At 52.7% G+C, this 23,673-nt stretch overlaps 3 protein-coding genes across 3 annotated transcripts in view; 2 read left to right on the top strand and 1 right to left on the bottom strand.

The window, feature by feature from the left end:
* The window catches only part of LOC140427612 (pyridoxal kinase-like), an 88,610-nt gene extending 83,046 nt beyond the window's left edge, over positions 1-5,564 (top strand). The window contains exon 9 of the mRNA XM_072513020.1: positions 4,108-5,564. Within this exon, the coding sequence (XP_072369121.1) occupies positions 4,108-4,265 (158 nt within the window). The 3' untranslated portion in view covers positions 4,266-5,564. The remainder of the gene's footprint in view (positions 1-4,107) is intronic.
* Positions 1-23,673, bottom strand: part of LOC140427619 (ribosomal RNA processing protein 1 homolog B-like) — a 944,136-nt gene that overhangs the window by 379,707 nt on the left and 540,756 nt on the right. The window lies entirely within an intron of this gene.
* The window catches only part of LOC140427613 (1-acyl-sn-glycerol-3-phosphate acyltransferase gamma-like), an 89,102-nt gene continuing 74,526 nt past the window's right edge, over positions 9,098-23,673 (top strand). The window contains exon 1 of the mRNA XM_072513023.1: positions 9,098-9,273. The gene's annotated coding sequence lies outside the window, so the exon portion shown is untranslated. The remainder of the gene's footprint in view (positions 9,274-23,673) is intronic.

Consider the following 23,673-nt stretch of genomic DNA (forward strand, 5'->3'; position numbering starts at 1 on the left):
GGACGGAAAAAGGGTTGCTGCTGCACTGGCCGAAAGGGAATGGGACACAGAAGAGGTGGTCGGGACGGAGGTCCCCCGGCTGAGGGACTGGAGGGTGAGGGAGACGTGGACACGGGACTGGCCCAGAAAAGGAGATGGCTAGTCGGTGAGGGGGGGGGAGAGCCCCTCCAATCTGGCTGATAACGTGGAACGTGAGTAGCCTGAATGGGCCGGTGAAGAGGGCTCGAGTGTTCGTGCACTTGAAGGGACTGAAGGCAGACGTGGCCATGCTCCAAGGGACACACCTGACGGTGGCGGACCAGGTCAGGCTAAGAAAGGGATGGGTAGGACAGGTATTTCACTCGGGACTGGACACGATGAATAGAGGGGTGGCAATATTGGTGGGAAAGCGGGTGTCATTTGAGGCCAAGACTATCGTAGTGGATAATGGAGGGCGATATGTAATGGTGAGCGGTAGGTTGCAAGGGACGTGGGTGGTGTTGGTAAATGAATACGCCCCGAACTGGGATGATGCAGGATTCATGAAGCGCATGTTGGGGCGTATTCCGGACCTGGGGGTAGGAGGCCTGATAATGGGAGGGGACTTCAGTACAGTGTTGGATCCAGCACTGGACCGCTCCAAATCAAGGACGGGAAAGAGGCCGGCGGCGGCCAAGGTGCTTAGAGGGTTTATGGATCAGATGGGGGGAGTGGACCCATGGAGGTTTGCAAGGCCGCAGGCCAGGGAATTTTCTTTCTTCTCCCATGTACACAAAGCCTACTCCTGGATAGATTTTTTTTTTGTTCTGGGCAGGGCGCTCATCCCGAGGGTGGAGGGGACGGAGTATTCGGCCATCGCCGTTTCAGACCACGCCCCGCACTGGGTGGAACTGGAGCTAGGAGAGGGACCAACGCCCGCTGTGGCGGCTGGATGTGGGACTGCTGGCAGACGAAGTGGTGTGTGGGAAGGTGAGGGTGTGTATCGAAAGGTACTTGGAGGCCAACGACAACGGGGAGGCGAGTGGGGGTGGTATGGGAGGCGTTGAAGGCGGTGATCAGGGGAGAGCTAATCTCCATCAGGGCTCATAGGGAGAAGACGGAGGGCATGGAAAGGGAGAGGTTAGTGGGGGAGATTTTGAGAGTGGACAGGAGACACGCAGAGGCCCCGGAGGAAAGATTACTTGGGGAAAGACGACGGCTCCAGGCGGAGTTTGACCTGTTGACCACAGGGAAGGCGGAGGCACAGTGGAGGAAAGCGCAGGGGGCGACCTACGAGTATGGGGAAAAGGCTAGTCGGATGCTGGCACACCAGCTCCGTAAGAGGACGGCAGCGAGGGAAATAGGGGGAGTCAAATATGGAAGGGGAGCCACGGTTCGGAGTGTAACGAAAATAAACAAGGTATTCAAGGCCTTCTATGAGGAGCTGTACAGATCCCAGCCCCCAGCGGGAGAAGAGGGGATGAGACGATTCCGAGACCAACTGAGATTCCCGAGGGTGGAGGAGCAAGAGGTGGCTGGTTTGGGAGCACCAATCGGGTTGGAGGAGCTGAGCAAGGGTTTGGAGAGTATGCAGGCGGGGAAGGCCCCGGGGCCGGACGGGTTCCCGGTGGGGTTCTACAGAAAGTACGTAGACCTGTTGGCCCCGCTACTGGTGAGGACCTTTAACGAGGTAAGAGACGAGGGGACCCTGCCCCCGACAATGTCGGAAGCTACAATTTCCTTGATTCTAAAGCGGGACAAGGACCCACTGCAATGTGGATCGTACAGGCCGATTTCGCTCCTCAATGTGGACGCTAAGTTATTGGCAAAAGTGCTGGCCACGAGGATTGAGGACTGTGTCCCGGGGGTGATCCACGAGGACCAGACGGGATTTGTAAAGGGCAGGCAATTAAACACTAATGTGCAGCGGCTCTTAAACGTGATAATGATGCCATCGGAGGAGGGTGAGGCGGAGATAGTGGCGCTATGGACGCGGAGAAGGCCTTTGACCGAGTAGAGTGGGAGTACCTCTGGGAGGTGCTGCGTAGGTTTGGGTTCGGGGGAGGGTTTATCAGCTGGGTTAAGCTCCTTTACAGAGCCCCGGTGGCGAGTGTAGTGACGAACTGGCGGAGGTCGGAGTACTTTCGGCTGGAACGAGGCAGGGGTGCCCCCTGTTTTCCCCCCCCCTGTTGTTTGCATTGGCGATCGAACCCTTGGCCATGTCACTGAGGGAGTCTAATAAATGGAGTGGGGTGGTCCGAGGGGGAGAAGAGCATCGGGTGTCGCTATACGCGGATGACCTGTTGCTGTACGTGGCGGACCCAATGGAGGGGATGGTGGAGGTCATGCAGACTCTAAGGGAGTTTGGGGAGTTTTCGGGCTATAAGCTCAATGTAGGGAAGAGTGAGCTCTTTGTATTACAGGCGGGGGACCAAGAAAGAGGGATAGGGGACCTACCGCTGAGGAGGGCGGCGGGGAGTTTTCGGTATCTGGGGATCCAGATAGCCAGGAGTTGGGGGGCCCTACATAAACTGAATCTGACTAGGTTGGTGGACCAAATGGAGGAGGACTTCAAAAGATGGGACATGTTTCCGCTCTCGCTGGCGGGTAGAGTGCAATCGGTCAAAATGGTGGTCCTTCCGAGGTTTCTGTTTGTGTTTCAGTGCCTTCCCATCGTGATCACCAAGGGCTTTTTTAAGAGAGTAGGTAGGAGTATTATGGGGTTTGTGTGGGCGAATAAGACCCCGAGGGTAAGGAGAGGGTTCCTGGAACGCAGTAGGGACCGAGGAGGGTTGGCGCTGCCAAACCTGGGGAGCTACTACTGGGCAGCAAATGTGGCGATGATCCACAAGTGGGTTATGGAGGGAGAGGGGGCGGCATGGAAGAGGATGGAGATGGCGTCCTGTAAAGGAACGAGCCTGGGGGCGTTGGTGACGGCACTGCTGCCGTTCTCGCCGTCAAAGTATACCACGAGCCCGGTGGTGGCGGCAACGTTAAGGATCTGGGGCCAGTGGAGACGGGCCAGGGGTGCAGTGGGAGCCTCGGTGTGGTCCCCGATCAGGGGTAACCACCGGTTTGTCCCGGGGAAGACGGACGGGGGGTTCCAGAGCTGGCATCGGGTGGGGATCAGAAGAATGGGGGACCTGTTCATTGACGGGACATTTGCGAGCCTAGGGGCACTGGAGGAGAAGTTTGAGTTACCCCCGGGAAATGCTTTTAGATATATGCAGGTGAGGGCTTTTGTGAGGCGACAGGTCAGGGAATTCCCGTTGCTCCCGACACAAGAAATTCAAGACAGGGTGATCTCGGGTGTATGGGTCGGGGAGGGCAAGGCTAGTAGAAGAGTTGAAGGGTAAATTGGGGGAGGAGATCGAGGAAGGTCTGTGGGCTGATGCCCTGGGTAGGGTTAATTCCTCCTTCTCGTGTGCCAGGCTCAGCCTGATACAATTTAAGGTGGTTCACAGAGCGCACTTGACGGGGGCGAGGTTGAGTAGGTTTTTGGGGTAGAGGACAGATGTGGGAGGTGCTCAGGAAGTCCGGCGAACCATGTCCATATGTTTTGGTCATGCCCGGCTCTGGAGAGGAGTGGCGGGAGCAATATCTCAGGTGGTGAAAGTCCGGGTCAAATCAAGCTGGGGGCTAGCAATATTTGGAGTAGTGGACGAACCGGGAGTGCAGGAGGCCGGCATTCTGGCCTTTGCATCCCTAGTAGCCCGGCGAAGGATCGTGCTAATGTGGAAGGAGGCGAAGCCCCCCAGCCTGGAGGCCTGGATAAACGACATGGCAGGGGTTCTACAGGCGGTGGCAGCCGTTCCTAGACTATCTCGTGGAGCGTTCGAGGAAGGTCGGTCAGCAGCAGCAGCAACCCTGGAGGGGGAGGGGGGAACGTCTTGGGAAGGGGGGGGGGGAATGGGGGATTGCTTGGGGGGATGGATGAGCAGGAATGGGAAAGGGTGGGGGAAACTGGCACGTGCGGGAGAGAGCCAGTGTATAAAGCTAGGTAAATATACCATTTTGCCATGTATATATCTTGCTCAGTGCGATTTCGAGTTTTTATTGTTACGGTGGGGGGGGGGGGGGGGGTTATTGTTTGTAAGGGGAAAAAATTGTGTTGTTAAAAAACTTTAATAAATATTTTTTTTTAAAAAGAAACATTCGGGCAATTCACCCCACGTTCACCGAGTCCGATCCCGACATCTCACAGACCAGTGACACTGAGGACAGGAGCCCTTCCGCGTTGCTGTCATCAACAAGAACAAGCTGTCCCCGAGTCGAACGCACCAGCCGCTCTCCGTGCACAGCATTGATCCGGACGATGAGTGGTGTGCCACCCTGACGGTCAACCGATCCCAGATCAGATTCTGCCTGGACACTGGTGCCTCTGCCAATCTCCTCGCATGGTCAGCATTCCAGATCCTGAAGGTTAAACCACCTATTCTGCCATCCAACTGTCAACTCGTTGACTATACTGGCAACCTCATCCCCGCCACGGGGTCGTGCCAGCTCGAAGTGACACACAACTCACGTAAAGCCATACTCCCATTCGAAATCGTGGGCTCCTCAAAGGACTCTCTGCTAGGTGCACAGGCGTGCAAAATCCTCCACCTCGTTCGGCGTGTACTCTCTCTCTCTCTCCAGAAGGCACGTCCGATTTCCCAGATGCAGACTTTAGGGCGCAACTCAACTCAATCCTCACGCACAACCAGGATGTTTTCGAGGGCATGGGCACACTGCCCTACACGTACAAGATCCGGCTTAAACAGGATGCCACCCCGGTAGTTCACGCACCTCGCAGGGTCCCAGCACCCCTCTAGGACCGCGCTCGCTACGTGATCCTGCACCGGTGCCACGCCCTCCTGCTGTCCCTCAATGGACTTTGTTGACCCTCCGGACACCCTGCACCTCACTCGACCGTGGCCCGGCCTGTTCCTCAGCCGGTGGATCCTGACCCACCCTTGAGGCGGTCAACCCGAATTCGTTGCCACCTGACTTAATTTATGAACCTTTTCATATTGGACTCACTGACTTGTTCTGACATACTGTTTCAGACTTTTTGCCATATTGTTTAAGATTTTGCTATTGTTTGTTAATAACATTGGTTTCGTTCTTGGTGTAACATAGTTTCTGCACCGGGCACCTTCCTGTGTATATAGTATAGCCACATGTACATATTGTTGTAAATATTGCACACACATGATTAGATGCACTCACTACACATCTTTATTTATTATCATGTAGGCACATATTCTTTGCGAAAAGGGGGGATATCATGATATTTAGATCAGCATATCATGGTGCAATCACACACACTGATGGACATGCAGTAGGACCAATCAACACACACACAACATCGCAGCCAATCACCAGTGAGAGCACACGCACTATAAAAACAGGGGACACTACAGTTCCCGCTCATTCTAGCAGCAGCCAGCTCAGAGCACCGAGCTCAGAGCCTGCCACTCAGACATTCACCATGTGCTGAGTGCCTCACCCAGATAGTAATAGGACAGGGTCCACAGATTAGCTGGTAATGCACGTACCCAAGTTAGCAGTGTGCTGTTACAGTTAAGTAGTAAATAAAATTGAGTTACACCATCTCCAGCCGTGTTGGATCGTTTGTACATCAGAATACCCAACACGACAGCTTCTGAACTGTTTTTTGAGCTGCGCACATCCTGGCAAGTGGAGAATGTTCCATCACAGTCGTGACTTGGGACACTAATAAAGATGATATTATTATTACTTATGCCTTTGTAGATGGTGCACAAGATTTGGGGGTCAGGAGGTGAGTTACTTGCTGCAGGACTCCCAGCCTCTGACTTGCCCTGGTAGCCACAGTATTAATATGGCCAGTCCAGTTCAGTTTCTGGTCAATGGTGTTGAGGGGTTCAGCGATGGTAATGCCATTGAATAAGGGAGCAGTAGTTGGATTCTCTCTTGAAAATGATCAATACCTGGCACTTGTGTGGTACCAATGTTACCTGGTCACGTACAACTCGAGCCTGGATATTGTCCAGGTCTTGCTGCATTTGGACAGGGACTGCTTCAGTATCTGGGGAGTCGTGAATGGTGCTGAACATTGTGCAGTCATCAGCAAACATCCCCACTTCCGACCTTCTGATGGAAGGGAGGTCATTGATGAAGCAGCTGAAGATGGTTGGGGCCGAGGACACGACCCTGAGGAACTCCTGCAGTGATGTCCTGGAGCTGAGATAACTGACCTCCAACCACCACAACCATCTTCCTTTGTGCCGGGTATGACTCCAACCAGCGGAGAGTTTCCCCCCTGATTCCCATTGGCTCCAGTGTAGCTCGGGCTCCTTGATGCCAAACTCGGTCAAATGCTGCCTTGATGTCGAGGGCAGTCACTCTCACCTCACCTCTGGCATTCAGTTCTTTTGTCCATGTTTGAATCAAGGCCGTAATGAGGTCAGGAGCTGAGTGACCCTGGGCTAAACCCACACTGAGTGTCCGTGAGCAGGTTATTGCTGAGTACGTTAAGTCGCCATACTCCCAGATGACCATAGGCTGCTTTCACCTTTGAGGGGCAGAGCTGACTGGTGGCGATCTAACCTGAGGATAACCGCACCTCGGGCAAGAGGCAAAGTTGAGAAGGCAGACCTTTGCTGAGTAAGTGCCACTTGATAGCATTGTTGATGACTCCTTCCATCACTTTGGCGATGATGGAGAGTAGACTGATGGGGGGTAATTGGCTGGGTTGGATTTATCCTGTTTCTTGTGTCCAGGACACACCTGGGCGATTTTCCACATTGCTGAATCGATGCCAGTGTTGTAGCTGTACAGGAACAGCTTTGCAAGTTCTGGAACGCAAGTCTTCAGCACTATTGCTAGAATATTGTTAGGGCCCATAGCCTTTGCAGTATCCCAATGGGGTTGTGCCTCTTTCTACGCAGGGTCTGATGTATCCAAGCTAGAAGGTACATCCTGTACCCTTTTGTTACAATCTCTAGTCTAGCAGAGGTCACCCCCACAGCTGCTAACTTACTAAAAATCCAAAAGTGAAAATAAATCGCTTTACAGTCTACAGCTTTTTATAATAAACTTTTAACACTTTGTTTGTTACATACTGTATGTGTAACCTTTTCATTTTTCACAATTACACCTATTGTATTTAGAGTTCTCAGAGCTTAGCCAAAACAGAACAACTACATGTAACAAGTAGGATTAGGAGGATTAAATCACAGAATGGTCTTGATTCAGAGCTTGTGTTTGTAACTGCTCATAGAATCTCATAGAATTTACAGTGCAGAAGGAGGCCATTCGGCCCATCGAGTCTGCACCGGCTCTTTGAAAGAGCACCCTACCCAAGGTCAACACCTCCACCCTATCCCCATAACCCAGTAACCCCACCCGACACAAAGGGCAATTTAGCATAGCCAATCCACCTAACCTGCACATCTTTGGACTGTGGGAGGAAACCGGAGCACCCGGAGGAAACCCACGCAGACACGGGGAGGATGTGCAGACTCCGCACAGACAGTGACCCAAGCCGGAATCGAACCTGGGACCCTGGAGCTGTGAAGCAATTGTGCTATCCACAATGCTACCGTGCTGTCCAAATGTACTCCCATCTTTCTTTAACTCTGCAAAGAAGGTCTCTGGTAAGTCCAGTCATCGTCACTCTCTGGCTGTCCACGTTTTAATGAGACCATAAGAAATAAGAACAGGAGTTGTCTGTTCGGCCCCTTGAGCCTGCCTCCCAATCATTGGATCATGGCTATAGAGATGTGGTTGCAAAATTCTTCCATTACCGTGGTCTCTCACATTGGCTAACCTCTGTCTCTCTGGCGTTCAGGTTTAAGCTCGCACATTTTCATTTCTTTTGCTTTTCGTTTTTCATCTTTTGTGAGTCTGAGTTTTTGCTTTTCTCGTTCAATCTTGAGCTGCTTCATCTGCAATTGAACTCTAGCTAACCCGAGCTGCATTCTACCTGGATCAGGGTGTTCTTCCCCAATTCACAATTATCTCAATAATATCTGCTCTGTATGAAGTGGTACAAGAAACAGTAGATCCATTCGTACTCATTTTCCCAAATTCATTGGGCAGGACGGTGGCACAGTGGTTAGTGAGCACTGCTGCCTTGCGTGCCAAGGGCCCGGGTTCGATCTTGGCCCTGGGTTGCTGACCACGTGGGGTTTGCACGTCCTCCCCGTGTCTGCGTGGGTCTCACCCCCGCAGCTCTGTGACGTGCAGGGTAGGTGGATTGGCCACGCTAAATTGCACCTTAATTGGAATTTTTTTTGAAACATAATAAAATTTTCCCAAATTCTTTGGACTCTGGAACGGTTCCCACAGATTTACGGGTAGCGAATGTAACTCTGATATTCAAAAAGGGAGGTAGAGAGAAAACGGAACTATAGATCAGTGAGCCGAACGTCTGTAGTAAGGAAGTTGGTAGAATCCATTATCAAAGATTTAATTAAGAAGTCTTACGACACTGTTGGACTTTAACCTGGTGTAAGACGTCTTACTGAGCCCAGCCCAGCCCAGCCCAGCCCAGCCCAGTGCCGGCACCTCCACATCAATCATTTCATAACATTTGGAAAGCATTGGTATAATCAGACACCATGGATATAAAAAGGGTTGACAAGTCTGGGGTAGGGGTGAGGGTGGGGGGGGGGTGTAGGGGTGAGGGTGGGGGGGGTGTAGGGGTGAGGGTGGGGGGGTGTAGGGGTGAGGGTGGGGGGGGGTGAGGGGGTGGGGCAGGGGAGGGGGGGGCAGTGGGTGGGGTGAGTGGTGGGGGGGGGGCGGTGGGGGGGTGGGGCGGAGGGGGGGCAGTGGGGGGGGCGGTGAGGGGGTGGGGCAGTGGGGGGGGGTGAGGGGGTGGGGCAGGGGGGGGGTGAGGGGGTGGGGCAGAGGGGGGTGGGGCAGTGGGGGGGGGGGTGAGGGGGTGGGGCAGAGGGGGGTGGGGCAGTGGGGGGGTGAGGGGGTGGGGCAGAGGGAGGGGGTGGGGCAGTGGGGGGGGGTGAGGGGGTGGGGCAGAGGGGGGGGGGTGGGGGGGTGGGGCAGTGGGGTGGGTGAGGGGGTGGGGCAGAGGGGGGGGTGGGGGGGTGAGGGGGTGGGGCAGAGGGTGGGGGGGCTCCAGAGCCACGGACCGGGGCCCGGCCGGATGTGAAGCGGCGGACCGGAAGCCGGGCGGGCTGGTCCGCGGGTATAAGGTTCCCCCGGGTTTAACGCAGCGAGACCGGTTTTCGGCCCCGAATCCCGGCCACGCGTTCCCGCCTCCGCCGCCCGCGAGCGCCAACCGGCCCGGCACCGCCTGAAGGCCGAGGCCCAGCCGCTCCTCCCGGGGAGGTGAGGATTTGGGGAGGTGAGGATTTGGGGAGGGAGGATATGGGGAGGGGGGGAAGGAGGGAGGATATGGGGAGGGGGGGGAAAGAGGGAGGATATGGGGAGGGGGGGAAAGAGGGAGGATATGGGGAGGGGAGGATATGGGGAGGGGGGGAAGGAGGGAGGATATGGGAGGGGGGAAGGAGGGGAGGATATGGGGAGGGGGGAAGGAGGGAGGATATGGGGAGGGGGGGAAGGAGGGAGGATATGGGGAGGGGGGAAGGAGGGAGGATATGGGGAGGGGGGGAAAGAGGGAGGATATGGGGAGGGGGGGAAAGAGGGAGGATATGGGGAGGGGGGAAGGAGGGAGGATATGGGGAGGGGGGAAGGAGGGAGGATATGGGGAGGGGGGAAGGAGGGAGGATATGGGGAGGGGGGGAAGGAGGGAGGATATGGGGAGGGGGGAAGGAGGGAGGATATGGGGAAGGAGGGAGGATATGGGGAGGGGGGGAAGGAGGGAGGATATGGGGAGGGGGGAAGGAGGGAGGATATGGGGAGGGGGGAAGGAGGGAGGATATGGGGAGGGGGGAAGGAGGGAGGATATGGGGAAGGAGGGAGGATATGGGGAAGGAGGGAGGGTATGGAGGGGGAAGGAGGGAACGATATGGGGGGGGAAGGAGGGACGATATGGGAAGGAGAGGGAGGATATGGGAGCGGAGAATATGGTGAGCGGGGGGGGAGGAAATGTGAGGCGAGGTATTTTGTCAGAAGGAAGTGAGCTAGCAAATAGAGGTTTAATGGCCCAGTTCTGAAGAGTGTGCATGGATAGAGGGACCTCGAGGATCATGTGCATCCATCTTAGGAGATAGGACATATTGAGAGAGTGGTTTGCAAGCATGTGGAATCTTGGTCTTCATTAATAGAGACAGAGTACAAAAGCAGGGAAGTTATGCTGAATCTTTCTAAAGCTCTGGTTAGGCTCCAATTGAAGTATTGTTGAGATTGAGGAGACCGAGGTGCACAAGATTATGAAAGACTTCGATTAGGTTCGCAAGTTAAACCTCTTTTGCATTAGCTGATAGGACAATGAACTGTAGATTTAAGCTTTTAGGCAGAGATGCACGGTGAATGAGAAGAATGTTTTTATACAGTGAGTGGTCATGATCTGTAATGTGCTGCCCGTGAGGGTAGTGGAAGCAGTAATAATCAACGATTTCAAAAGGATATTGGACAGATACACCTACAGGTGCACTGGGATCAAATGGAGAAATGAGCATGACTGGGTTGCTCCATGGGAGACAGCTTGGACTTGACGGGCCATCTGTCCCATTTCTGTGTTGCCTATGACCAGCGTGAGCAGCAGGAAGTTTACTCTCTCCAAACTTTTGAGAATTAACCGAGAGCTGCAGTAAAATGGAAACACATTGTCATCACAATGAGTCACCAATGCCAGTGTATAACAAAAAGAGGGGAACTGATTAACAATGTAGAGCATCATATTGGATGTGCCTGCACCCCATGCCTGTGTGCCTGTGCGTGTGAACTGTCATACAAGAAAATGAGGCCTTAGAAGATTCTACTCTACAACTGAACTAAAAATAGAGACATATTATCACCCAAGTTATTCTCACGGGAAGTAGCTGATGTACATCACCGTGGTGTGGTGAGGACTCTTCGAGTCCCTGGGCGGATGTGTAGGGTTACCAGGTAATGAGTGGAGATTCATTGAGGGGACTGGTTGCTGGGAGCCATGAACAGCTGTGTCATCAAGATCAATATGGATGGCATAGTAGTACAGTGGTTAGCACTATTGCTTCACAGCGGCAGGGACCCAGGTTTGATTCCCACTTGGATCTCTGTCTGTGCGGAGTCTGCACGATCTCCCTGTATCTGTGTGGGTTTCATCCGGGTGCTCCAGTTTCCTCCGACAAGTTCCAAAAGACATGTTGATAGGTGATTTGGACATTCTGAATTCTCCCTCTGTGTACCTGAACAGGTGCTGGAATGTGGCGACTAGGGGATTTTATGTGTAACCTCATTGCAGTGTTAATATAAGCCTACTTGTGACACTAATAAAAGAATATAATCTCTGAAATTCTGATATCTAAAAAAGTTAGCTTTCTGAGCCTCACAGAGGCATAAAGGAGTTGATGGAAACTGACATAAAGATGGGGTTTCCAGTTCAAGCTCTCTAACTCAATTAGTTCTAATCGGAGTGTAAGAGATACAGCAGAGGCCGGTATAATATCCATGTCCATCATTACAGTTTAATTATTTAAAATACTGTGGCAGAGTTCTTTGTGCTGTTTGAGCAACTTTGAATTTAGGTTTGTGATATGCAATTGTATTTCCTGTGCACTAATGGAGGTAACAGGCCTCACAATGGAATTCAGATCATTATTGCTGAGGCTATGAACCTCAGGCATGTAGGTGCAGCAGGCGATAAAGAAGGCTAATGGTATGTTGGCCTTCATTGCGAGAGGTTTCGAGTATAGAAGCAGGGATGTGTTGCTGCAATTGTACAGGGCCTTGGTGAGGCCACACCTGGAGTATTGTGTGCAGTTTTGGTCTCCTTCTCTGAGGAAGGATGTTCTTGCTCTCGAGGGAGAGCAGCGAAGGTTTACCAGACTGATTCCTGGGATGGCGGGACTGTCATATGAGGGGAGATTGACGAGGTTGGGATTGTTCTCGCTGGAGCTCAGAAGAATGAGAGGGGCTCTCATAGAGACTTATAAAATTCTAACAGAACTAGACCAGGTAGATGCTATTAATGATGGGTGTGTCCAGAACCAGGGGTCACAGCCTGAGGATTCAGGGTAAAACATTTCGGACAGATATAAGGAGACAGTTTTCACCCAAAGAGTGGTGAGCCTGGGGAATTCATTACCACAGGAAGGAGTTGATGCTAAAACTTATTCAAGAGGCGGCTGGATATAGCACTTGGGGAGAATGGGATCAAAGGCTATGGGGAGAAAGCAGGATTAGGCTATTGAGTTGGTTGATCAGCCCTGACCGTGATGAATGGCGGAGCAGGCTCGAAGGGCCAAAAGACTTCCTCCTGCTCCTAGCTTCTACGTATCTATGTGACAGCAGCAGCATTGTAAACCAGGAACCAGCGTGGTGACAGAGGCAGCATTGTAAACCAGGATCCAGCGCGGTGACAGAGGCAGCATTGTAAACCAGGAACCAGCGCGGTGACAGAGCCAGCATTGTAAACCCGGAACCAGCGCGGTGACAGAGGCAGCATTGTAAACCAGGAACCAGCGCGGTGACAGAGGCAGCATTGTAAACCAGCGTGGTGACAGAGCCAGCATTGTAAACCAGGATCCAGCGCGGTGACAGAGGCAGCATTGTAAACCCGGAACCAGCGCGGTGACAGAGGCAGCATTGTAAACCAGGAAACAGCGTGGTGACGGAGGCAGCATTGTAAACCAGGATCCAGCGCGGTGACAGAGGCAGCATTGTAAACCAGGAACCAGCGCGGTGACAGAGAACATAGAACAATACAGCGCAGTACAGGCCCTTCGGCCCACGATGTTGCACCGAAACAAAAGCCATCTAACCTACACTATGCCATTATCATCCATATGTTTATCCAATAAACTTTTAAATGCCCTCAATGTTGGCGAGTTCACTACTGTAGCAGGTAGGGCATTCCACGGCCTCACTACTCTTTGCGTAAAGAACCTACCTCTGACCTCTGTCCTATATCTATTACCCCTCAGTTTAAAGTTATGTCCCCTCGTGCCAGCCATTTCCATCCGCGGGAGAAGGCTCTCACTGTCCACCCTATCCAACCCCCTGATCATTTTGTATGCCTCTATTAAGTCTCCTCTTAACCTTCTTCTCTCCAACGAAAACAACCTCAAGTCCATCAGCCTTTCCTCAAGATTTTCCCTCCATACCAGGCAACATCCTGGTAAATCTCCTCTGCACCCGCTCCAAAGCCTCCACGTCCTTCCTATAATGCGGTGACCAGAACTGTACGCAATACTCCAAATGTGGCCGTACCAGAGTTCTGTACAGCTGCAACATGACCTCCCGACTCCGGAACTCAATCCCTCTACCAATAAAGGCCAACACTCCATAGGCCTTCTTCACAACCCTATCAACCTGGGTGGCAACTTTCAGGGTTCTATGTACATGGACACCTAGATCCCTCTGCTCATCCACACTTTCAAGAACTTTACCATTAGCCAAATATTCCGCATTCCTGTTATTCCTTCCAAAGTGAATCACCTCACACTTCTCTACATTAAACTCCATTTGCCACCTCTCAGCCCAGCTCTGCAGCTTATCTATATCCCTCTGTAACCTGCTACATCCTTCCACACTATCGACAACACCACCGACTTTAGTATCGTCTGCAAATTTACTCACCCACCCTTCTGCGCCTTCCTCTAGGTCATTGATAAAAATGACAAACAGCAACGGCCCCAGAACAGATCCTTGTGGTACTCCACTTGTGACTACTCCATTCTGAACATTTCCCATCAACCACCACCCTCTGTCTTCTTTCAGCTAGCCAATTTCTGATCCACATCTCTAAATCACCCTCAATCCCCAGCCTCCGTATTTTTTGCAATAGCCTACCGTGGGGAACCTTGTCAAACGCTTTGCTGAAATCCATATACACCACATCAACTGCTCTACCCTCGTCTACCTGTTCAGTCACCTTCTCAAAGAACTCAATAAGGTTTGTGAGGCATGACCTACCCTTCACAAAGCCATGCTGACTATCCCTGATCATATTATTCCTTTCTAGATGATTATAAATCTTGTCTCTTATAATCCCCTCCAAGACTTTACCCACTACAGACGTGAGGCTCACCGGTCTATAGTTGCCGGGGTTGTCTCTGCTCCCCTTTTTGAACAAAGGGACCACATTTGCTGTCCTCCAGTCCTCTGGCACTATTCCTGTAGCCAATGATGACATAAAAATCAAAGCCAAAGGTCCAGCAATCGCTTCCCTGGCCTCCCAGAGAATCCTAGGATAAATCCCATCAGGTCCCAGGGACTTATCTATTTTCAGCCTGTCCAGAATTGCCAACACCTCTTCCCTACGTACCTCAATGCCATCTATTCTATTAGCCTGGGGCTCAGCATTCTCCTCCACAACATTATCTTTTTCCTGAGTGAATACTGACGAAAAATATTCATTTAGTATCTCGCCTATCTCTTCAGACTCCACACACAATTTCCCATCCCTGTCCTTGACTGGTCCTACTCTTTCCCTAGTCATTTGCTTATTCCTGACATACCTATAGAAAGCTTTTGGGTTTTCCTTGATCCTTCCTGCCAAATACTTCTCATGTCCCCTCCTTGCTCGTCTTAGCTCTCTCTTTAGATCCTTCCTCGCTACCTTGTAACTATCCATCGCCCCAACCGAAACTTCACACTTCATCTTCACATAGGCCTCCTTCTTCCTCTTAACAAGAGATTCCACTTCCTTGGTAAACCACGGTTCCCTCGCTCGACACCTTCCTCCCTGTCTGACCGGTACATACTTATCAAGAACACGCAGTAGCTGATCCTTGAACAAGCCCCACTTATCCAGTGTACCCAACACTTGCAGCCTACTTCTCCACCTTATCCCCCCCAAGTCACGTCTAATGGCATCATAATTGCCCTTCCCCCAGCTATAACTCTTGCCCTGCGGTGTATACTTATCCCTTTCCATCATTAACGTAAACGTCACCGAATTGTGGTCACTGACCCCAAAGTGCTCTCCTACCTCCAAATCCAACACCTGGCCTGGTTCATTACCCAAAACCAAATCCAACGTGGCCTCGCCTCTTGTTGGCCTGTGAACATATTGTTTCAGGAAACCCTCCTGCACACACTGTACAAAAAACGACCCATCTATTGTACTCGAACTATATCTTTTCCAGTCAATATTTGGAAAGTTAAAGTCTCCCATAATAACTACCCTGTTACTTTCGCTCATATCCAGAATCATCTTCGCCATCCTTTCCTCTACATCCCTAGAACTATTAGGAGGCCTATAAAAAAACTCCCAACAGGGTGACCTCTCCTTTCCTGTTTCTAACTTCAGCCCATACTACCTCGGAAGAAGAGTCCCCATCTAGCATCCTCTCCGCCACCGTAATACTGCTCTTGACTAGCAGCGCCACACCTCCCCCTCTTTTGCCTCCTTCTCTGAGCTTACTAAAACACCTAAACCCCGGAACCTGCAACATCCATTCCTGTCCCTGCTCTATCCATGTCTCCGAAATGGCCACAACATCGAAGTCCCAGGTACCAACCCATGCTGCTAGTTCCCCTACCTTGTTTCGTATACTCCTGGCATTGAAGTAGACACACTTCAAACCACCTACCTGAACACTGGCCCCCTCCTGCAACGTCAAATCTGTGCTCCTGACCTCTATACTCTCATTCTCCCTTACCCTAAAACTACAATCCAGGTTCCCATGCTCCTGCTGAATTAGTTTAAAGCCCCCCAAAGAGCACTAACAAATCTCCCCCTCCAGGATATTTGTGCCCCTCAGGTTCAGACGTAGACCATTCTGTCTGTAGAGGTCCCACCTTCCCCAGAAAGAGCCCCAGTTATCCAGAAATCTGAATCCCTCCCGCCTGCACCATCCCTGTAGCCACGTGTTTAAATGCTCTCTCTCCCTATTCCTTATCTCACTATCACGTGGCACGGGCAACAACCCAGAGATAACGACTCTGTTTGTTCTAGTTCTGAGCTTCCATCCTAGCTCCCTGAAAGCCTGCCTGACATCCTTGTCCCCTTTCCTACCTATGTCGTTAGTGCCAATGTGGACCACGACTTGGGGCTGCTCCCCCTCCCCCTAAGGACCCGGAAAACACGATCCGAGACATCACGTACCCTTGCACCTGGGAGGCAACATACCAAACGTGAATCTCTCACGCTCCCACAAAATCTCCTATCTGTGCCCCTGACTATAGAGTCCCCAATTACTAATGCTCTGCTCCTCTCCCCCCTTCCCTTCTGAGCAACAGGGACAGACTCCGTGCCAGAGGCCCGTACCCCATGGCTTAACCCTGGTAAGTCGTCCCCCCCACAAGTATCCAAAGCGGTATACTTGTTTCTCAGGGGAACGACCGCAGGGGATCCCTGCACTGACTGCTTTTTCCCAGTCCCTCTTACAGTTACCCACCTATCTCCAATCTTTGGTGTAACTAATTCCCTGAAGCTGCTATCTATGACCCCTTCTGCCTCCCGAATGATCCGAAGTTCTTCCAACTCCAGCTCCAGTTCCCTAACTCGGTCTTGGAGGAGCTGGAGATGGCAGCACTTCCTGCAGGTAAAATCAGCAGGGACACTAACTGCATCCCTCACCTCAAACATCCTGCAGGAGGAACATTGTACTCCCTTCCCTGCCATTCCTCTAACTTTCTACCAAGATCTGGCTAACAACTAAATTAAATTTTTATAAAAAATAATAATAATATAATAAAATATGGTACTTACCTCAGACCAATGGGTTTTATTATTAGGTTAGAGGAGGAAGGCGGGTGGGAGACACTACACGTGTAGTGTCTCGGGTTTCCTCTCCACCAGAATTTATTGGTGAGGGTCTTCCCAGACGTCCGCGGGTCGACTTCCTGTTCCCGCCTAAAAAACTAATTTAAAAAAAGAAAAATTCTCAGCTCCCGCTGAAATTGACTAACCAGCCAGCTCCACTCCCGCCGAAATCGACTGGCCTGCCCCTGCAAAGACAAGTGCTTTTAAAGGACAGACTTACCTCCCAGCAACCACTTCCGCAATGCTCCCGCTGAAACTGACTCACCAGCTGTTCTCACGCCGAAATCGAGGCAGCATTGTAAACCCGGAACCAGCGCGGTGACAGAGGCAGCATTGTAAACCCGGAACCAGCGTGGTGACAGAGGCAGCATTGTAAACCCGGAACCAGCGCGGTGACAGAGGCAGCATTGTAAACCCGGATCCAGTGTGGTGACAGAGGCAGCATTGTAAACCCGGATCCAGTGTGGTGACAGAGGCAGCATTGTAAACCCGGATCCAGTGTGGTGACAGAGGCAGCATTGTAAACCAGGAACCAGCGCGGTGACAGAGGCAGCATTGTAAACCCGGATCCAGTGTGGTGACAGAGGCAGCATTGTAAACCCGGATCCAGTGTGGTGACAGAGGCAGCATTGTAAACCCGGAACCAGCGCGGTGACAGAGGCAGCATTGTAAACCAGGAACCAGCGCGGTGACAGAGGCAGCATTGTAAACCCGGATCCAGTGTGGTGACAGAGGCAGCATTGTAAACCAGGATCCAGCGCGGTGACAGAGGCAGCATTGTAAACCAGGATCCAGCGCGGTGACAGAGGCAGCATTGTAAACCCGGAACCAGCGCAGTGACAGAGGCAGCATTGTAAACCCGGATCCAGTGTGGTGACAGAGGCAGCATTGTAAACCAGGATCCAGCGCGGTGACAGAGGCAGCATTGTAAACCAGGAACCAGCGCGGTGACAGAGGCAGCATTGTAAACCAGGAACCAGCGCGGTGACAGAGGCAGCATTGTAAACCAGGAACCAGCGCAGTGACAGAGGCAGCATTGCAAACCAGGAACCAGCGCGGTGACAGAGGCAGCATTGTAAACCAGGAACCAGCGCGGTGACAGAGGCAGCATTGTAAACCAGCGCGGTGACAGAGGCAGCATTGTAAACCAGGAACCAGCGCGGTGACAGAGGCAGCATTGTAAACCAGGATCCAGCGCGGTGACAGAGGCAGCATTGTAAACCCGGAACCAGCGTGGTGACAGAGGCAGCATTGTAAACCCGGAACCAACGCGGTGACAGAGGCAGCATTGTAAACCCGGATCCAGTGTGGTGACAGAGGCAGCATTGTGAACCCGGAACCAGCGCGGTGACAGAGGCAGCATTGTAAACCAGGAACCAGCGCGGTGACAGAGGCAGCATTGTAAACCAGCGCGGTGACAGAGGCAGCATTGTAAACCCGGAACCAGCGTGGTGACAGAGGCAGCATTGTAAACCAGGAACCAGCGCGGTGACAGAGGCAGCATTGTAAACCAGGAACCAGCGCGGTGACAGAGGCAGCATTGTAAACCAGGAACCAGCGCGGTGACAGAGGCAGCATTGTAAACCAGGAACCAGCGCGGTGACAGAGGCAGCATTGTAAACCAGGAACCAGCGCGGTGACAGAGGTAGCATTGTAAACCAGGAACCAGCGCGGTGACAGAGGCAGCATTGTAAACCCGGAACCAGCGCGGTGACAGAGGCAGCATTGTAAACCAGCGCGGTGACAGAGGCAGCATTGTAAACCCGGAACCAGCGCGGTGACAGAGGCAGCATTGTAAACCAGGAACCAGCGTGGTGACAGAGGCAGCATTGTAAACCCGGAACCAGCGCGGTGACAGAGGCAGCATTGTAAACCAGGAACCAGCGTGGTGACAGAGCCAACATTGTAAACCAGGAACCAGCGCAGTGACAGAGGCAGCATTGTAAACCCGGAACCAGCGTGGTGACAGAGGCAGCATTGTAAACCAGGATCCAGCGTGGTGACAGAGGCAGCATTGTAAACCAGGAACCAGCGCGGTGACAGAGGCAGCATTGTAAACCAGGAACCAGCGTGGTGACAGAGGCAGCATTGTAAACCCGGAACCAGCGCGGTGACAGAGGCAGCATTGTAAACCAGGAACCAGCGTGGTGACAGAGCCAGCATTGTAAACCAGGAACCAGCGCAGTGACAGAGGCAGCATTGTAAACCCGGAATCAGCGCGGTGACAGAGGCAGCATTGTAAACCAGCGCGGTGACAGAGGCAGCATTGTAAACCAGCGCGGTGACAGAGGCAGCATTGTAAACCCGGAACCAGCGCGGTGACAGAGGCAGCATTGTAAACCAGGATCCAGCGCGGTGACAGAGGCAGCATTGTAAACCCGGAACCAGCGCGGTGACAGAGGCAGCATTGTAAACCAGGAAACAGCGTGGTGACAGAGGCAGCATTGTAAACCAGGAACCAGCGCGGTGACAGAGGCAGCATTGTAAACCAGCGCGGTGACAGAGGCAGCATTGTAAACCCGGAACCAGCGCGGTGACAGAGGCAGCATTGTAAACCAGGAACCAGCGCGGTGACAGAGGCAGCATTGTAACCGCGGTGACAGAGGCAGCATTGTAACCGTGGTGACAGAGGCAGCATTGTAAACCAGGGTTGCCAATGACATTCTGCAGCTTTGAAAAGTTGTAGATTGTTGAAGCAAAGATTGAGGGAGGAGATGATCCCACAGATGGAGATCTCTGGGAAGAGTAGCCAAGTTAGTTGAATGTATGTGGGTGGCTTGGCTTACCAGATGGATGACGGAGAATTTGGTTGGCTTTCTGGTCGCTGAATTTAGGAAGCAGCGACAAGAGATGATCGAGGATCCAAAGAAGGCAATGGATAGGGCTTTGGCCCCTGTCCAGGCGACCATTGAGACGTTGGCAGAGGGCGGTGCACGAGGAGATGATTGACAAGGTGGAGGGCCCGCTCTTTTTTTAATCAACACTTTATTGAGGTATTTTTGGTATAGTAACAACCAAATAAACAATATACCATAAACATAGTGCAAAAGCCATTTACCTCCCGTACACGTCTGACCCTTATTGACCCCTACTCTAAACAAACTACCCCCCCCCCCCCCCCCCCCGTCTGCTGACGATTAATTTTCCGCGAAGAAGTCGACGAACGGTTGCCACCTCCGGGTGAACCCTAACAGTGACCCGCTCAAGGTGAACTTGATTTTCTCCAAACAGAGAAAGCGAGCCATGTCCGATAGTCAGGTCTCCGACTTCGGGGCTTTGAGTCCCTCCAAGCTAATAGTATCCGTCTCCGGGCTACCAGGGAAGCAAAGGCCAGAACGTCTGCCTCTTTCTCCTCCTGGATTCCCGGGTCTTCCGACACCCCGAAAATCGGCACCTCTGGACTCGGGGCCACCCTTGTTTTTAACACCGTGGACATGACGTCCGCAAACCCCAGACAAAATCCCCTAAGCTTCGGACATGTCCAGAACATGTGGACATGCTTCGCCGGTCCTCCCACACATTTTCCGCACCTGTCCTCTACCCCAAAGAATCTGCACATCCGGGCCAATGTCATGTCTTAAATTGTATCAGGCTGAGCCTGGCACATGTTGCGGACATGTTGACTCTACTCAACGCGTCCGCCCATAGACCATCCGCTATCTCTCCTCCCAGCTCCTCTTCCCACTTGCGCTTCAGCTCCTCGGTCTGCGTCTCCTCCGACCCCATAAGCTCCTTCTAAATGTCCGAGACGCTCCGTTCTCCTACCCACCCTCTGGAAACTACCCTGTCCTGAATCCCCCTTCGAGGTAGGAGCGGGAAGGTTGACGCCTGTTTACGAAGGAAGTCCCGCACCTGCAGATACCTGAATTTGTTTCCCCTTGCCAACCCAAACTTTTCCTCCAGCACCCTCATACTCGGAAAGCTCCCCTCTATGAACATATCCCCCATCCTCTCAATCCCCGCCATAACCGGAAACTCCCGTCCATACTCCCCGGGGCAAACCGGTGATTATCACAGATTGGGGCCCAGACCGATGCCCCCACTGCCCTCCCAGACGAATCCCGTGATCACTCTGTTGACCCGCTTAAAAAAGGACCGCAGAATAAAGAAGGGGAGACACCTGAAATACAAATAGGAATCTCGGGAAGACCATCATCTTCACCGTTTGCACCCTCGCAGCCAGAGACAACGAAAGCGCGTCCCATCTCCGAAAATCGTCCTTCATTTGGTCCACCAGTCGGGCCAGATTTAATTTATGCAGCCGGTCCCATTCCCGCGCCACTTGGATGCCTAGGTACCTAAAGCTTCCCTCTACTAACCTAAACGGCAGCTCTCCCAGTCGCCTCTCCTGTCCCCTCGCCTAGACCACAAACATCTCACTCTTTCCCATATTAAGCTTGCATCCCGAAAACCGGCCAAATTCCCCTGGAGTCCTCATAATTTCTTCCATCCCCTCTATTGGGTCCGAAACATACAGAAGCAGGTCATCTGCATGGAGCAAAACGCTGTGCTCCAGCCCCTCGGAGCAATTGCCAACGGTTCTATAGCCAGCGCAAACAACAATGGGGAGAGGGGGCATCCCTGTCTCGTCCCCTGGTGCAGTCTGAAATAGTCCGATGTTGTCCTATTCGTCCGCACACTTGCCACAGGAGCCTGATACAGTATCCTGACCCAGTCTGAATCCGAACCGTCTCAGCATCTCCCACAGATAGTCCCATTCTACCCGATCAAAAGCCTTTTCTGCATCCATTGCGATCACTACCTCCACCTCCCTACCTTCCGGGGGCATCATGATCACATTTAAGAGCCTTCTTGCATTGGCCACCTACTGCCTACCCTTAACAAACCCTCTCTGGTCCTCCCCAATAACGTCCGGAACACGATCCTCAATCCTGGAGGACAAGATTTTGGCCAGCAACTTGGCATCTACATTCACCAGGGAGACCGGCCTGTAGGACCCACACAGCTCCGGGTTCTTGCCCCGCTTAAGGATCAGCAAAATTGTTGCCTGTGACATCGTCGGGGGCAACACCCCTCTTTTCCTTGCCTCATTGAACATCCCCATCAACACCGGCCCCAATATCCCAGAGAACGTTTTATAAAACTCCACTGGGTACTCATCCGGCCCCGGGGCTTTACCCGACTGCATGGCCTTCAAGCCCTCCACTATCTCTTCCAGCCCAATTGGGGGGCCCCCTGCTCTTCTACCCGCTCCCCGTCCACCTTTGGGAAATTCAGCCCCTCCAAGAAGAGCCTCACCCCTCCGGCCCCGTAGGGGGGTTCTGACCTGTACAGCCTGCTGTAGAAATCCCTAAACGCCTCATTCACTCCTGCTGAATCACCAACCAGGTTCCCGTCTCCATCCTTTACTTTCCCTATCTCCCTGGCTGCCTCTCTCTTCCTAAGCTGCTTTGCAAGCATTCTGCTGGCATTCTCTCCATGTTCAGAGATCGCCCGCCTCGCCTTTCTCAGCTGCTCCACCGCCCTCCCTGTGGTCAGCAAGCTAAACTCCACCTGTAACCTCCGCCGTTCCCTTAAAAGCCCTGCCTCTGGGGTCTCCGCATACCTCCTATCGATCTGTAGTATCTCCTTTACCAGTCGGTCCGTCTCTGCCCTGTCCACCTTCTCCCTATGGGCCCGGATCGAGATCAGCTCCCCCCTGACCACCGCCTTCAGTGCTTCCCACGCCACCGCTGCTGAAATTTCCCCCATGACGTTGACCTGCAGGTAGCTCAATACATTTCCTCAGCCGCTCGCACACCTCTTCGTCAGCCAAAAGTCCCACATCTAACCTCCAGTGCGGGCGCTGGTTACTGTCTTTACTAACCTGCAGGTCAACCCAGTGTGGAGCATGGTCTGAGATTGTGATCGCCGAGTACCCCGTGTCCACCACCCCAGCCAGCAAGGCCCTGCTCAAAATAAAGAAGTTAATCCGGGAATACACTTTATGCACGTGTGAGTCGTAGGAGAACTCCTTCACCCTCGGCTTCCCAAATCTCCATGGCTCCTCTTGGTACCTTTGCCATTGCTGGCACCCTGCCTGTTTTCCAGCTTGACCAGTCCCGGCCAGGGTCCATAACTGTGTTGAAGGCCCCTCCCATGACCAACCTGTGAGATTCCAGGTCCGGTATCTTCCCCAGCATCCTCTTTATAAACTCCACATCATCCTAATTTGGTGCATACGCATTTACTAATACCACCTGCACCCCCTCTAGCTTCCCACTGACCATATTGTACCGACCTCCCACGTCCGAAACTATTCTACCCGCCTCAAACACCATCTGATTATTGATCAGGATCGCAACCCCTCTAGTCTTTGAATCCAGTCCCGAGTGAAAGACCTGACCAACCCAGCCTTTCCTCAATCTAATCTGGTCAGTTACTCTAAGGTGCGTCTTCTGCAACATTACCACGTCCGCCTTCAACCCCCTAAGATGTGCGAACACACGTGCCCTTTTGGCCGGTCCATTTAACCCTCGACCATTCCAGGTGATCAGCCTAGTTGGGGGGCTCATTTCCCTCTTCTCCGCCATCCCCTTTTTCAGGCCCGCCTCCAGCCCAAGCTCCGCACCTCCACCGGTCCATCCCCAGGCAGCCCCCGCCCCCAACCTCCTCTCTGTCCCTCAGCCCAAGTCCCTCCCTTGTCAGCAGAACATTCGCGCCCCCCCCCCCCCCCCCCCAGTAACAACACCCTGTAACCCAACCCCTTTACTAAACCAAACATATGCACACCCCCCACTGCGCTTCCGAGAGCAAGCTCGCACAGCTAGCTTGGTGGCCCCCAGCGCCAGATAATCTCCCACCTATTGTTTCTCCCCCCCCCCCCCCACCTGCTCATACAAACAAACTCCAACATCAAACAATCCCCACACAATTGCCCAACAGAAAAACACCAAGATCAAAACAAGCAC

Source organism: Scyliorhinus torazame, chromosome 8 (assembly GCF_047496885.1).
Source record: "Scyliorhinus torazame isolate Kashiwa2021f chromosome 8, sScyTor2.1, whole genome shotgun sequence".
NCBI lineage: Eukaryota > Metazoa > Chordata > Chondrichthyes > Carcharhiniformes > Scyliorhinidae > Scyliorhinus > Scyliorhinus torazame.